Genomic DNA, 16,014 nt, shown 5'->3' on the forward strand with positions numbered 1-16,014 from the left:
AAGAAAATTTTATATTCGAGTGCTATTTCTTCTGCGGCACTGAAACTTGATTTATAACACTGTGATAGCTCTGCTTCCACAGCAGTGAAAACCGAAAGAGCCGGGCTGGGCACCTGCCTCTTTGAGATGGGACTCGGGTCAGGCAGCACTCAGCAGGTGCAGGGATCTGTGGGGCCCAGGCTTTACTTCCTTAAGGGATTGGAGGGGCTGGTGAGCAGTGAGCGTCTGCAGGCCCAGCATATAAACAAGGTGTCTTCCCTGTTGCTTTCAAACTCATTCAGGTGGTGGGCCCCACGTGGGTTCTTGGCAGAACATGGGTGTGTATTGATACGTCAAACTGAAAAATGAGTGATTTTTATAATTTTGTGCCAAATCAGATTACTCTTTATAAGGTTCAAGTGGTAAACAGTAGAAGAGATCAAGATTTTGAGGCAATCTGGTGGGGGGGATAAATACAAATGAATAAAATTCTAGCAACTTATTTTGTTTCCTGAAAATTGGAAAAATATTTCAGTTTTTGAATGCTTGTAGTGGCACAGGTTAGTCCTGGGTTCTGCAAAGACCTTGTTGAGGGGCACTGCATTATTCAATGAATAAAAAGCAGAATAAAAATAAGAAGCCAAGTAACTTAAATCTAGTCCTGGTACTTCTATCAGATGCTACAATGTCAATACCCCCGTCCCCAAAGAAACCTTTGGCAAAAATATCATTAAGCACGTAAGTGCTGGCACAGGTTACCTGTATCAAAATAGCTCATGTTCCCTATAAATATGCACACCTACTAAGTACCCACACACAAAAAAGTTAAACTAAAAAAATGAAGACACAGGGCCACACTGCATAAAGTATTATATTTCTAAGCAAATCCTCTACTCACATGGAGAATCTGGAAATAAAATAATAGAGATGTCTCATGAAACTAAAAGGAGATAGACTCTAACAAAAAACAAAAACGAGTGAGTTGAATAGTTAGAAGTCTGGTTCATCAATCCATGTCGCCTTAAGTGACAAGAAGATTCCTTCCTTTCAGAAATCATGGTTGTTAGCTTGCCAGGTACCCAAAACAAAATAACACAAACTGGGTGACTCTGAGCAACAGAAAATTACTGTCCCACCGTTCTGGAGACCGAAATCAAGGTGTGAGCGGAGCCACGGGTCCTCTGAAGGTGCTAGGGAAGGGTCTGTTCCAGGTCTTTCCTGGCTTCTGGTAGCTCTTGGGCTGAGGCAGCAAAACGCCAGCCTACACAAGGCGCTTCCCCTGTGTGCACGTCTGTATCCAAATTTCTTCCTCTAAAAAGGCACCAGTCATATGGGATTATGGGCCCACCCTACTCACCTACCAGAGCCTCATCTTAACCCTATTTCCAAGTAAGGTCACATTCTGAGGTACTGGGGGTTAGGACTTTAACATAAGAATGTTTGGCGAATCCTATTCAACCCATAACAATAAAGATAGAAGGTTCCGGGTTGAATGGAGGTTCACGGTCTCCCTTTAACCGCCCACTGACTGCAAAAAGCAAGGCTCAGACACATCCAGAGTAAAAATCTATTTTAACTTTTTTTTAAAATTATTTTTTAAGAATCAGATCCTTAAATACAAACAGCCACTGACCTCAGATACCCTTGCACTCTACTGCGTGAGGCCACGTGGTTTGACTGGCACACTGTGGCAGCGTGGCCAGGCTTCCTTCTCTCTCTGCCTCAAGTGACAGCAACACCTTCACATCAAGCAGCCTCCATGTATTGAAGCCAGTGAAGCCAGTTATTCGGGAGCCAGTGGATGCAGTCTGGGGGTCCTGGCATAGTCCCATGACCTCAGCGTAATTGGAATGTGGGTGTGTGGGGCCAGCTCGGGACAGAGTCCCATCCACACCTGCCATCTTGAAACAGGTCAGCTCACCAAAAATCAACCGTTGGATAACCAATTTGACCAACCAACAATCTGTCAAATTTTCTGAGTTTTAAGATCTGGTCTCTTTTAAACTCTTCTAAAGTATATAGCAATTTTTTACTGGAAGGATTGGCAGGGCCCCAAGGGCTGGGAGGGCCCCAGGGTCTCTGAGACCTCCATATTCTCCCTGTCTGTACCCCCACCTCTGCCATTCCGCTCCAGCTTTCTCTGACTCGTCACTTCCCCTCTTTTTCTGATCAGTTTCTCTCCCTTCTCCTTCTGACCTTCATGCTACTCCACCTCTCTGACCTTCAGTCACTCTCCTTTCCCTGATCCTCGTTCTCCCCCTTCTCTGATTTTCTCTGAATGTGGCATCCCAGGGGTGCTGGGTATGGTCGTGTAGGTTGTGTACTGCACAAAAGTGCCTCGTTGGCTCTACTTGCCAAGATCTGTCTGGAGAGATGCCCATTTCCTTTGTGTGCTAATGGTTTGGGGAGACCTTAGCAGAGGCCAAGCCTGTGCTTTGCATGGATCCTTCTCTATGTCTCCTCAAGCAGAGGGCCCCCCTCTTTTGGCACTAACTCCCCAGGGTAGAGCAGAGCAGGGAGCTTGAGAAGAGAAACACCAAATGTTCTGAAAATGTCATTGTGAAATCAAAAAGGAAACTAGTCAACTAAAAGCATCCAAAGGTGTTAAAAACTTCTGTTTATTAAAATATGATTGGCTAGGGACTTCAGAAATAGTTTTTAAAAGTCATGTTTTGGGTAAATTGGCACATTTGGTAAACTTAGCAGCCTGATGGGCTGGCTTTCACCACTGGGCCTGGCATCCACGAATAGGGAGGTCCGTTACTCTTTCGGGACACTTCTTCCCCACCAAAAGGACTGTTGGAAGATATAGCCCATGACGGTGAGTGGTTTCTATCTTATCCCCACATCTAGAGTCCAGGAGGGCACCATGATAGGTCCCAGGGGTTTGGAGGAGGCTGGGTTTCTGTAAGGTCAGCACTGCCGGCTGCCTTCCCCACCTGAGAGAAGGACTGCGGCGCCTGCTCCTCTCTGTGCGCTCACTGCCGGCTCAGCCTGTGGCTCCAGGAGTGTCTACCTAGAGAAGTACAGCCTTTTACGGCACACTCACTGTCACTGTGTTCTACAGCCGGTCACATGAGCGACAGCGGCCACAGCTGTCCGGGAAGGCTCAGGGCAAGGCGACCACCGCCTGATTCCAGCACCGGCGGAGGCACCTTGCATGGCGAGGCTGCGGCGCAGTCTCCTCTGCGTGGCTGCAACCCCGCTCGCTTCCCGTGAAAGCAGACCCTCTGAAGCTGTTCTTCCAAATGGCTTTCTGCCGCATTTGAACTGTGCTTCCCTTCACCCCAAACAGCTGCTTGTCAGTCCGCAGGCGCCTTGCTAACCTGGGTTTGCACTGTGTCTGCTCCCTCGCTGCAATCAAGGGGATTCCGTTTCATCTGACAGTTCTACTGTTTTGAAGTTAATCTTTTGGATCAACTAAAGGTACCCCCTTTTCTCATCCTCATGCCCATCGGACAGTTTAGAGAGACGAATCCATCAACCTCAGGCCGAGCATGCCTAACCGCAGCTCTGAAAGACTGAAAGCAAGACGCTAATGGAAAACGCGAACACTTCCATTTTCCTACTCCACACCCCTCTGACTTCAGCCCTTCTTCCACACTGGGCAGACGACATCGCTGCTTTTCTGAAAACCCAGTGATCAACAACACTGCTGGATAAGAGTACAAGGGCAGAACCAACTTCTGGAGTAGGACAGATACTCTAAATTTAAATAGAAATTGTGTAATAGGGAATAAACCAACACATCATTGTAGCATGCTGAAATGAGCCTCTTACTAATGGTCAGCAGTGACACCGCGGTGTTTTTCACAGGCAAAGGCAGGTGTTGAACTCCAAATGTCAGGGCCTGGGGAGGGGGCCGTTCTGAGGGAAGGATGCCTTTTGATTCTGGACAGTATACGTTTTCCTTTGAATCACTGAGTCATTGGGTGTCTACAGGATCCTGGGGGTCAGCTCTTCTCAAAGACTCAGGGACAAAAGTTGATTTTCCCAAAGCAGCCGAGTGCAGAAAAGCATGCTAACGTTGGGCAATGTGTGGAGGGCTGTGGCATCATCATGCAGCTCCTACTGTATACACACAATCATCTGCTGAAATAAACACCAAGTGTGCTGCTTTCAAGTGTTTCAATGACCTCTGCTTCATTATTTCCTGACATTAAGAAGTTTCAAAATTCAAAAAACAAAAACAGGCCAGGTGCAGTGGCTCATGCCTTGGATCCCAGCGTTTTAGGAGGCCAGGAATTCGACATCAGCCTAAGCAACATACTGAGACCCCTTCTAAACAAAAAGTAAAAAAAAAAAAAAAAAAAAAACCCAAAACCAAGGAAAAAGAAAGTAGACTAGAAAATCAAGGGCCTTTTAAAAGCTTTTAAGATAGTACAAACGGAGCATAAATGAGAAGATAGTCATTCACAAGGGTGAATGCTGTCGGTACCTGACCAACCGCTGTCTCATAATTAAGGATTAGTTGATTCCTGTGTTTGTTAACCTGTTACTGTGACCTTTCTCAGTGTCAAGCAGGATGCTAAGCCCTGGGGATAAAAGATGACATTGTAGACCCTGCCTCATAAAGTTTGGAGCCCAAGAGCAGCAAAAGATGTACAAGAATGAATACAGTAAGAAACAGAATAAGGTGTGTACTCATTACAGGGACAGTTTAATGTTTAATTTAGAAAGAAAAATCTCTGGCTGGGCGCGGTGGCTCACGTCTGTAATCCCAGCACTTTGGGAGGCTGAGGCGGGCAGATCACTTGAGGTCAGGAGTTCGAGACCAGCCTGGCTCATACAGTGAAACCCCATCTCTACTAAAAACACAAAAATCAGCCGGGTGTGGTGGGGGGCGCCTGCAATCCCAGCTACTGGGGAGGCTGAGGCAGAAGAATCGCTTGAACCTGGGAAGCAGAGGTTGCAGTGAGCCAAGATCATGCCACTGCACTCCAGTCTGGGCGACAGAGTGAGACTTTATCTCAAAAAAGAAAAAAAAGAAAGAAAAATCTCCCTTTATATTTTTTTCTATGTGTCTTTCAGTGAAAATTCCTTTAGCCAAGATGTTGGATCAATTGATTGAATCATCATAAGGATGGTGTATGTGAGACTCTTCCTAAACCACAAACTCAAATACTATGGTTTTTAATGGGCAAGAAACCACCGTTTCAGGCATGGTGGTGAGTGCCCCGATCCGAGGCCTAAGGGCCAATATTTGTTCCTACTCTCTGGGAACAGTGAGGTTCAGAGGACAGGGTCCTGGAGAGCACGCCCTGAAGGCTGGGCTGTAGCCGCTTCTATTACTGGATACTTGGACGAGTCACTTGTCCGGTGTGAATCATTTCCTCTTCTGAAAAATTATGGGTTTTGACTAGTTCATCTCCAAGTTCCTTTCCGACAAAGGGTTCTGAATCTCTATTTCTAGAAGGTGAAAATTTACCCTGAGAAACTTCAAGTCACAGATGGTTTTTAGATAGAGGATTAGAATAATAAATAAAGCCTCTACCTGGGAAATGTAAGCACTTTCCCAGATAATAAGTCATCATCATTTCAAAATAAACTTGCTGCAGAATAATCTTTTTAGAAGTACAAATTACTGCCTGTGAACTGAAAGAGAGGAGAATGTCCTTAAGCTCAATTGGTAAAGCTCTCCATCAGATTCAACTCTAGCTGCGGGAAGATGTTAAACAGTGTGAAAGAAGAGAGAGGAGGCGAGTTTCTGGACTGCAGAGCCAGCGGCGGCCAGGAGTTGTCAGCTTCATAAGCAGGTGAGGTCCAAGTCATAGGGCCTCACAGCAGAGTCAACCTTGGACTTCTAGCCATTAACACAGTCTCCAAATGCTGAGGTCTGTTCCTGGAATAGAAACCTGCTCTGTTCTGCCTAAAATGCTCTTTTAAATGGTTTCAAAGTTGCTCAGTGTTTTGCTAATGTTTTAGGAAACTATGGAAAAGCTTGCACACCACAGAGAGAAATCATGCTAACAGGGGAGCAGGGCTGCCTGGGGAACCGGCCCCGCTCAAACAGGCATTGCTATCAGAAATTGTTCTGCAGTGAGGCAGTGCTGGAATAGGTTCCCAACGCCCCCATGTTCCACAGGGACAGGCTGGCAAAAGGGGCTGTGTTGGTGGTGACAAGGGCAGCTGAGGACAAGAGGTCATGACTTGGCAGTGTCAGAGGTCTTCTGTGATGGGCACTGCCCTTGTGACAATCTAATTAGGTGTTGGATCAACGGATCAAATATTAAGCTGCAGGCTTTCAAAATGTCCATTAAAGGTTTAAAATGTACGCAGGCCTTGATTTTAATGGCCCACTAACAGAGCTCATCAAGCTCCACGGTTCTTGTGATGATGGTAAGAAGGACCCAGCTCCTGTGTTCCCGTTACTGGCATAATCCAACACCTTCATGGCCTTCGGTCCTCTTTATTAGTTATTGACAATGACAACTGCACACATCTTGACATTTCTGCAAATACTTCTATTGTATATGTGAATGTACGTTTCTACAGGATTTAATAAGACACGTGTTGTCACAACAATAAAATGGAAAGCAGAACCAAGTTCAAAAGACCTTTATTTCTTTTTATCCTCTTCTCATCTCCATCTTTATAACCCAAAGGGCACAGTCTCCAATGGAAGGCTGTTTATAAACGGTAGGTTTTTTGCCACTGTTGATAAATGCTCTAAATAAACCTTAAATTATATACCACGTCCTTTGGACTATAAAGCATGCACCTAATTTCTCCATGTTTTTTGAACATTATCAATGTTCAAACACACCTGAATTACTCGCAGGGGCTTGATAATGAAGGATGTGTGTTGTTTATTTAAGGTTGTACATAGAAATACTGACAGGCTTTGCTGCTGACACAGTGTCACACATGCTTGCTCACAGCTGTATCCTCAGCAGATAGACGGGCCTGGGATCCCACAGGGGCTCCATGCCTTTGGGCATGCGATTGCCAAGTAAGTAGGCTATGTCAGCACAAACATAACTGGAAAGGAATTTTTACTGGGGAAAACTGAAATAATGCTGATTAAATTTGGAAAAGAGACAGGGATGGTTGTAAAGTTGACTCTTGATGTTTAAAAAGTGGGCTGGAAATTTTTCAGCAAGACAAGTGTATTATTCCAATTAAAGGCAACCTCTTCCTTTCTGCAGCATTTGAGAAGTCCCAAGAAACGCCTGAAGTAGGTCCTTTATTCCTAGACTCTAGGGCCTCCTTGAATAACAATCGTTCACATTTGAAGAAGAACATGTATTGAAGAGGTTGCTAATTAATCTAGCATCACCTTACGTCGTGGAAAGTAAGATTTCCCCCTTTAAAATAGCAACTTGCCCCTTTACAAAAACCAAACAGAGAGAAGAGACAGAGAGAGCCTCTGTCCTTACCGTGAGTGACAGAGCCATGCAGACGAAGGTGAACTTCTTGATGTGGGCTGCCGTGACTGTGTTGCTCGTGCTCACCAGTTTGTTGCTGGGGTTATTCTGGGGAAAGAAAACGACAGTCATGAATGGGCCCTGCTTATCCTTGGCTGAACCCACCAGGGGATCTTGAAGAGCATCTTGCTTTTGTTTTATCTGATGTGTCTGAAAAGAGGTTTCAAGTGACAGTTTGCCAGGCGGCTGTCATGTTGAGTGTCTCTCGGGCAACTGTCAGGTCCCTGCACAGGATCATTAACCTGAGTGAATTCTCGACTCAACGCCCTGTAGCATCGTCCAACTCAGTCACCTCCCCTAGGCCTGGGCGGCCCACCTCGCCCAGTCCTGGGGCTTCAGCTCTGAAGCCTGCTCCTGCCCCATGCACCCCACTCCTGGTCCCAGCAGACCCTGTATCTGGCCACCATGGGCATCTCCCTAAATGCCATGGCCCTGCTCAGGGGCCTCCAGGGCTCCTCTCCTCCCTACCAAATGGACTATAAATCCCACCGGGCATTCAAGGCCTTGTGCAATCTGACATGGACTCACCTTCCAGCCGTGACTTCTCTACTTCTAGCCCAAATGGGGCTTCCTGCTCTTCCCCTGACACACCTGGCGCTTTTGTTCCTCCTGCCATTGAATCCTGATTTTCAAAAACATCCCTCTTTCGAAGGCCCATCATCTTCACAGCCCATCTGTTCCCAAAAGCCACTCTGACCTTGGACCTCCAAGCTGAGCCCTACCTCCTGTAAAGCCCAATGAACCTGGAGCTCTCTGAGGGCAGGCATCACGTCCTGTCATGCGTCCAACCCCGGTGAGGCTGTGCTTGCTGAGATAATGCCCTGCGTGTCTCCCCTAGAAGCACTCAGCACAACATCTGAGTAGAAGAGATACCCCAAGAGCATCTGCTGCACTGGATTTCAAGAAGGACTGCGGGGGGCTCAGATGTCCCCCAGTTTGGCAGTCAAAGGGGCCTGCCGAGGCTCTCCAGCTGCAATGCTAAGCGTGCTTCTCACCTCCGCAAAATGAGGGTCTGGCCCCCGGACCACAAAAACTGGCAGAGAAAAATAACCCTGGCCTCATTATGGACCTAATTAGTCCCAGAGCCGACTCACAAAAACAAACCCTGAACACCTGGCTCCGCATCCAGCCTCGTGAAACACACACCCGCAGCTACTACAGGATCCACGTGGAAAAGAGCTTGTGATTTTCCTTTACTGGGAGGCTAAGGTCATTTCTCAAATCCCTGCCACCACCAGGACCAACCTCTGAGTGAGTATACGTTTTCTTAATTCTAGTCTCTAAAACATATCTGTTTTCTAGACTGCTCTACGGCAAAGTACAAGTCCCAGTGGTTGGAGACCTCCATCTCCATTCACCCTGGATCTGTTAGAGGACCGCTCTCTGTAACAGCAGTGCCCTGCTGGGTACGATGAGAAGGAGGCCTATGTTGGAAAGAATTAGGGAACCTCAGCAAAACACACATACTGCCATGGGGACAGCAATGTACCACAGCTCCTTCAGGGGCACTGTGATTTGCAAAATGGCACATATTCACATGAAGATCGTTGGAATAAACCAGCAGGTATCATTAGATTAGCACTGGCGTTTCCGTTTGTTGGCCCAGTTGGCTCAGAAGCATCATTTTTTGCAGAGAACTGAACATTAGAGAGAATCTGCACTAGTGGAAACCTCTCTCAGCTCCTACTTAGCTAGAACTCCCAGAAGGTATGTGAGAAATTTTAAATCTCTGATTCTGGAGCCCACAAAGAAGCTAAGGATTTCAACTGTCAATGCAGCAAATTCTGGAAGTCCACATGGAGGTGCCTAAGATTTTGGTGAATAGACGGTATTCACATAAATGGCTGGCGTGGCTTGCTGGAATGCTTGGAAACAATGGGCGAGGTTTTAAAAGGATTTGGAGTAACTTGAAGTTCTGGCTAGAGGTATGCTCGTTAAAGGAATTTCTTTTATAGCTCCTAGCCTCTGTGATCAAGAATAAAACAATGTTTTTCTTGGATGCTCTCACTGAAACCATACACTGTTGTATTGTTAAATTTTATGATTTCAAGGTGGCCAAAAATAATCTCAGATGAGACCTAGGCAGCCAGAAGGTTCTAACACTTCAGCACTTGCCCTTCTCATCAGTTTCATCAGATGATCACCTTATTCATCAGGAGCTAGAACTGAAATTTAGCAAAAAGACATACATTCATGCTGGTTTTCTAGGATTTACTTCTATACACATGTGCCTTGAAACGAAAACAATGATTTCTATCTATAGACTGAATTAAACCCACTCAAACACAGTGTCTGCTCTCTCCAGCAAGTGACTCATGCCTTCTGAGTCCACTCTCAGAGGCCTATGAAGCAGGAACCAAAAGCATTTCTTAGGAGATCTCTGCATCCTGATGCTGCAACAGAATATTCCCAGTAGGTGGCGGGTCCTAAGTCACAGTCCAGTAGGTGGCGGGTCCTAAGTCACAGTCCAGTAGGTGGCGGGTCCTAAGTCACAGTCCAGTAGGTGGCGGGTCCTAACTAATAATGGNGTAGGTGGCGGGTCCTAAGTCACAGTCCAGTAGGTGGCGGGTCCTAACTAATAATGGTCCACTGAGGAAATTCCACACTCAGTACAGGGTTCGGGGCCTATCGCCCATTAGCTCAGTACAGGGGAATCCCTCACTGGTTTTCAGGTGGGTTACCCTTCCCAGGTGATCCTCTATCTCTAGGGAAATAGAGGATGCAAGTGATAGAGACAGGGAAGAGTGGCCTGGGGGCTGGCAGTGGAAGAACATCCTGATGGGGAAGTGGGAGCAGGCTGTGTGTGGGGGTGGATGTGTGTGTGTGTTTGTACAAGCATGCCCTAACAGAGAAACTGCTCGGGAACTGCAGGAGCAGAGGAGGAGGAGGGCAGATGTGGGTGATACTCCAGGCTTGATCCTCCGTCTCCATCTCACACTTTCAGAGATGCTTGGGCGGATGTCCTTGGGCCAGGCTATAAGGTGTGGTGGGGGAGAGGGGGTCCCCAGTCCCTGCTCCCCAGGCCTCGCCCCTCCCAGAACCCACAAACGGTCTCAGGGGGGCATTCTGAAAGCTGGTGGCCATGTGAAGAAAGGAGGGAAGCCTGCAGCTGGTGGCCTAGCCTTGTTGTGTGGCTTCCCAGGGCTTCCTGTGCCCAGGAGAGGTTAGGCCGGTGGTGGGTGAAGGCGGGAGGGGCCGGCATTATCCAGGGTCCAGTGCCAAGCTGCCCATTCTGCCAGAGTTGAGCGCTGTGGACACCGCTGGCTAGGAGGCTTCCTTTCCTCACCTCACAGGCTCTGGCTGGGATAAGACAGCGTGATGCTGGCAGTGGCTGCTAGTTCTGTGGACATTCAAGGCACAACAGGCGCCCTTCGTGGTAAGAAGTGGCAGCCTGTTTGCCTCCTTCCAACGTATCATTTAAAACACTGTAGACTATTTTTGGAGTATGTTTCACCAGCCATTTGTTTTAGAGTATTAATAAAAGTCTATAGGTTTAAATCATAATGCTATAAAATAGACTTCTATTGAATGACAGCAGGACAGTGCTGACTGGGTCACAAGTTACACAGCAGAAGGGTTATGTGACTCTTGTGGCTGGGGAGACACAGCAGCTGTCAACAGAGGCTTTCCACTGGAATACGTCTGCCATATCAAAACACTGGACCTAGGTCTTGCCTATGGCCAGGCTTGAGCACGCAGGTAGGCCAGCCCACAGAAAGAGAACCACATCCTCATGAAGCCAGGAGCACGGCTTCCTGCCTACACCTTAGCCATCTGGTAGGGGGTCAACAAAGTATTCGTTTAAAGAAACAAACCACAGAAATAAAATTCCATAAATTGATTTTGGGGGAAGTTTATTTTCCCTTTCGCAAACAAATCATTACTCAATGGGAATAACCTGAAAGTAACTACAGAAGATCACTTTGGAAAAGCATCATGGGATCAGCGTCAAGGCAAGCTTCAACTTGCCTGTTATTTTCTGAGGAAAATATTCCTTCAACGTCCCCAACGTCATATTAACCGTACAAAGGGAAGCAGGACTGAGGAGCAACAAAGTGTCCCTCGTCAGAGAGCCCTGTCTATCAAGCAGTCATTTCAAAAGCATGTTTCAGACACGACACCGCACGGGTTCTCACCTTGTCGAAAGCAGGATAGACAGCACGGATCTCCGTCAACCAGCCGTATGGCATGTGACCCACGGGGTACGTGGCTGTCAAAATCGCCACGGCCTGCAACAGGAAGAGGTGGCAGAGTTAGCAGGGTATCAGCAGAAAGTCCTCCAGGAGCTAGAGTAGGTGACAAAGCACGCTGGCTCAGGTGCAGCCACTGAGGAAAGAGCCCTCCACACTGGGGGACAAACATCAGGCAGCCACAGGACAGCCCGGGACGGGGGGAACTGACAGCAAATTGGGCTCCTAGGGGCAGGCACTCCGCCGCATCCTTGCGAGTGGAATGAGCCAGCCAACAAAGTGGACGTGAAACAACGGGGATGCATCATGTTTTATGCGGATGCAACGAGAAAGAGGTGCAGACCACTGGCTGGGAAGCCAAGATTCCTTTTATTTTTTCTCTTTTTTTTTTTTTCTTTTTGAGGGAGACCAGAGTTTTATTATTATTCAAATCAGTCTCCCCGAGCACTGGGGTCAGAGATGAAATCACAGGAAGTCAGAACTGTCTTCTTGTGCTCAGTCAGTTCCTGGTTGGGGGCCACAAGCTCAGATGAGCCAGTTGATTGATCTGCGTGGGGCCAGCTGATCCATCAAGTGCAGGGTCTGCAAAGTAAGCACTGATCTTTGGAGCAGCTTAGGGAGGGTCCGAATGTTGTAGCCTCCGGCTGCATGACCCCTAAAGCATCATTTCTAATCTTGTGGCTAATGCTAGTTCTACAAAGGCAATCTAGTCCCCAGGCAAGAAGGAGGTCTGCTTTGCTCTTACCATTTTTGTTTAAACTATAAACTATAAGTTTCTCCCAAAGTTAGTTTGGCCTATGCCCAGGAAAGAACAAGGATGGCTGGGAGGTTAGAAGCAAGATGGAGTCAGTTAAGTCAGATCTCTTTCACTGTCTCAGTCATATGTTTGCAAAGACAGTTTCAATCCTTCCCTTTGGGTTTTATTACACCTTAATCTTAAAGTGTAGGCGATAAAGATGGGAAAAGACCATCCACTGCTCTGAGACGCCAAGATTTCAACCCAGGTCCACCCAACTCCAGAATCTTTGCTCATTCCATTGAGCTACACAGAACCCTCTAGTCTAGCCCTATTTATTCTGGATTCTCAAAATGAAATTGCGAGCCCTCCCTGCTCTTCGGAGGGTCTCTTCCTTGGGATCCACCTCTAAGCCTCCACTCCATCCTTCAGGGACGCTGACATTTTCGGTGGTTGTTGATGGCTCTGTGCTACTCTCCTTCCAACCCAACTCACTCCCAGTCTGTTTGGTCACTATGGCCCAATTTAGATTTTTAATTTAAGAAAATTAAATACACATTTTGTGCAGAAAGCTATCAATGTGTTTCCATGAAAATATGAGTTTCTGACCAGACATGGTAGCTCATGCCTATAATTCCAGCACTTTGGGAGGCTGAGGTTAGAGAATTGCTTGAGCCAAGGAGTTTGAGACCAGCCTGGACAACAAAGCGAGACACCGTCTCTACAAAAGAAATTGAAATATTAGTTGGGCATGGTGGCTCAGGAGGCTGAGGTGGGAGGATTGCTTTAGCCCAGGAGATCGAGGCTGCAGTGAGCTATGATCGTGCCACCACTACACTCCTACCTGGGTGACAAAGCAAGACCCCGCCTCTTAAAGGAGAAAAATACAATGACAGTTCCTTCCCTATGTGAATGAAAAGGAAGAAAAGTGAAAACAAAGCATCTAAACCTACATCCTGGCAGTGTTCAACTCTCTGCCTAGCCTGTGAAGGAGGAAAGCGAGCTTCAGCTGTTTTAATTAACGAAACGGCAATGCCCGGAGGTTCCAGGAACATGAGGCAAGTCCCCAGCAGTGTGACGGAAGTGTGGTGTGGCGTGGTGTGCTAGAACAAAAAGGAGCGTTGGGATCGGGCAGACCTGGATCCAAACCTTCACCTCATCGCTCCCCAGCTGTGCAAAGCACCACCTCTCCCACAGCTCCCCTTCTTGCTCCTCTGGTGGAACAGTAAGAATAATATCCATCCCATAGTGTTATTGGGGAGTCAAGGAAATGTACATAAATGCCTGGCACATGAGCAGATGACCAATAAATGCCAGCGCTGTACCCCACGTGCTGTTCCTATATGCCATCAAGGGCAATTTTCAAATGGCTCTAACGTATACTTGTCCTTTTTCTTTTGTTAAAGGGGAGGATGGAATTCTAGCACACAGGTGGTGGGGGTTCCATACTTTTTATGAGAAACTTGAACTGAAGTATTCAAGAACAAAAACTGTGTGTTACAGTAGCCACCCAAGATGACGCTCATGACTCAAAAAACAAAATCCAGGAACACACCGAAGCAAGAGAAAGTGTTCTGCTTCGGATTTATGTGCTTCTCTTTCCAGGAGAACATGAGCAGCTTCCCAGGACATGGAAACTGGCAGGGGCTCTGGCTGGAGACATGCTGACAGTGCAGTTAGGGCTCCAGACCGCTCCCCGCAAGGCAGCCCCTGGACAGGGGGCCCTCGTGGGCAGCCATGAGCCTTCCTCGGGAGCAGCAGTTCCAGAGTTGGAATTAATTCTCCAGAGGGCAGTGGAGGAGGAAGCCAATGAAGTAATTCTATTTGTTCAAACCCAACTTGAAAGAGGGAAAAATGAGTCAACTCTTTCTTTGGAGTGGCTGCCAGTTTCCAGAGAAAGTCTGTTCGATCAAGGAGCTCCCCATCTGAGGTGGGCAGGCCAGGCGCGGGTGTGGTGGTGACGGGTGGGGTGGCACATGCATGACGATGAAGGGCAGGTGAGGGCAGGCTGGGTCAACACAGAGGCAGCGGCCCTGCAGCCACTGGGTGTGTCCCACTCGGCTGCCACGTGGCATGCTCCATCGTCCTCTGCCACCACGGTGAAGAGGCCGGTGCTGGCTCCGTGGACATGGAAAACGGAGTAGGAGTCAGAAAACCTGGATTCTAACACTAGCCCAGCTTCCAGCGAGTTCTGTGCCTTTAACCTTTTCTTTCTGTGCCTCAGTTCCTCATATGATAAGAAGGATGTATGACAGGCATGACAGGTTTTCTCCCATAATCATAAAAATATACAATTACATGATTATACGTCACTGAACGAGATCTTTATGGTTTCCTAGGGTGACTGTCATGTAATTTAAAATTGGAGAATTACTTGAGCTCTCAAGAAGAACTGGACATCAGTTTCAGCACCTCCTGCCCCACCAAGCTGATTATAAGCCCCACATCCCCAAAGCATGGCCTACCTCTGTGGCTGCGGAACTGCCACCAAGGTCCCGGGAAACAAACAGGTTGACAATAGGCCGACTGATTCTCTGTGTGGCCAGAATGAGAGCCAAAGGCCACCAGAAGCTCAGCATCTTTCTTATTGTTGCATCTCCCTACATTAAGAAACGAAGATAAAAGTTACCTAAACTCTACAAGTAGAATGGAAAAAACGATTCAGAATCAAAGCTTTTCCTTCGTATGTTAATCATGAGCCAATTCATTATACTTGAAAGTAATATAAGGAAAAGTGTCTGTAGACAAGCCAAGTTGAATTAAAATAAAATGTTCAGTCTTAATAGAAATTAACTGAGACAGCTGGCAAGCTGCCGTGAAATTAAAACACACACTGAAATTTAATGGATCCCAACCACTCTTTTCCATACTGGGACTCAGGGAATCTCTAACCAAGGTAGAACCCACATCTAGGGCCTGAGAAACAGGTTTGAAATTAAGTCTTCGTTAATCTCATCAAATGGGCTGGCTAGAAGCCATGTCAGGAAGAGGTAACTCTTAGAAATAAAAAAGTTATTATAATTTATTTTGGAATCAGCTCACAAAAATGTGCCTAATTATTTTGGCAGTGTAGAAATTGACTACAGAGGTTCTTATTCTCGGAGCTCTCATAGACGTCATGTAAACTGTTCAAAAGCATAACCAAAATAAAGGCATGTAAAGAACAAGGGATTTCTAAGACTTCTGTGGCAAAGGTGTGGGATATCTTTAAAGCCTGGCTTTCATTATGCAATTTTGGTTTTGATTGTTCACAAGGGTGAGAATTACATCACAGAACCATCGTGGCCACTTTATTTCCTTTTGCTGGTGGCTAAATGTTAAGAGACAGATTGTTACCATCAAGACCAATTTGTGGTTGGCCTAGTGATGAGATAACTAGATAGGATTTCACTGACAGCCTGACCTTGGATGGAGGTAAGTGGTCAAAACAATTACTGCTTGACACCACAAAGTAATGTGTGGCCCAAGTGGGGATCAGGGTAAGGTGAGGGGATGAATTTAGGGCTGTAGATGCCTTACAGCTAAATGCAGACAAACCAAATGATGTCTCATACCTATGGGAAGGGAAAATTAGCACACACAGAAATCAGATACGGTTTATACTTACAACAAACAGAATGCTTTGGTCATCTCTCTAAGGTTCTCTATCTCACTCCTACTTGTTTCTTATTCAACTTTCAGG

General features: G+C 46.8%; 1 protein-coding gene across 1 annotated transcript in view; it reads right to left on the reverse strand.

Annotated features, from left to right (window-relative positions):
- The window catches only part of ANKH (ANKH inorganic pyrophosphate transport regulator), a 160,298-nt gene that overhangs the window by 26,516 nt on the left and 117,768 nt on the right, over positions 1 to 16,014 (reverse strand). The window contains exons 6-8 of the mRNA XM_025387843.1: positions 14,798 to 14,932; positions 11,543 to 11,635; positions 7,359 to 7,454 (exon numbers count right to left, since the gene is read on the reverse strand). Of these exons, the coding sequence (XP_025243628.1) occupies positions 7,359 to 7,454; positions 11,543 to 11,635; positions 14,798 to 14,932 (324 nt within the window). The remainder of the gene's footprint in view (positions 1 to 7,358; positions 7,455 to 11,542; positions 11,636 to 14,797; positions 14,933 to 16,014) is intronic.

This window comes from Theropithecus gelada, chromosome 6 (assembly GCF_003255815.1).
Source record: "Theropithecus gelada isolate Dixy chromosome 6, Tgel_1.0, whole genome shotgun sequence".
Lineage (NCBI taxonomy): Eukaryota > Metazoa > Chordata > Mammalia > Primates > Cercopithecidae > Theropithecus > Theropithecus gelada.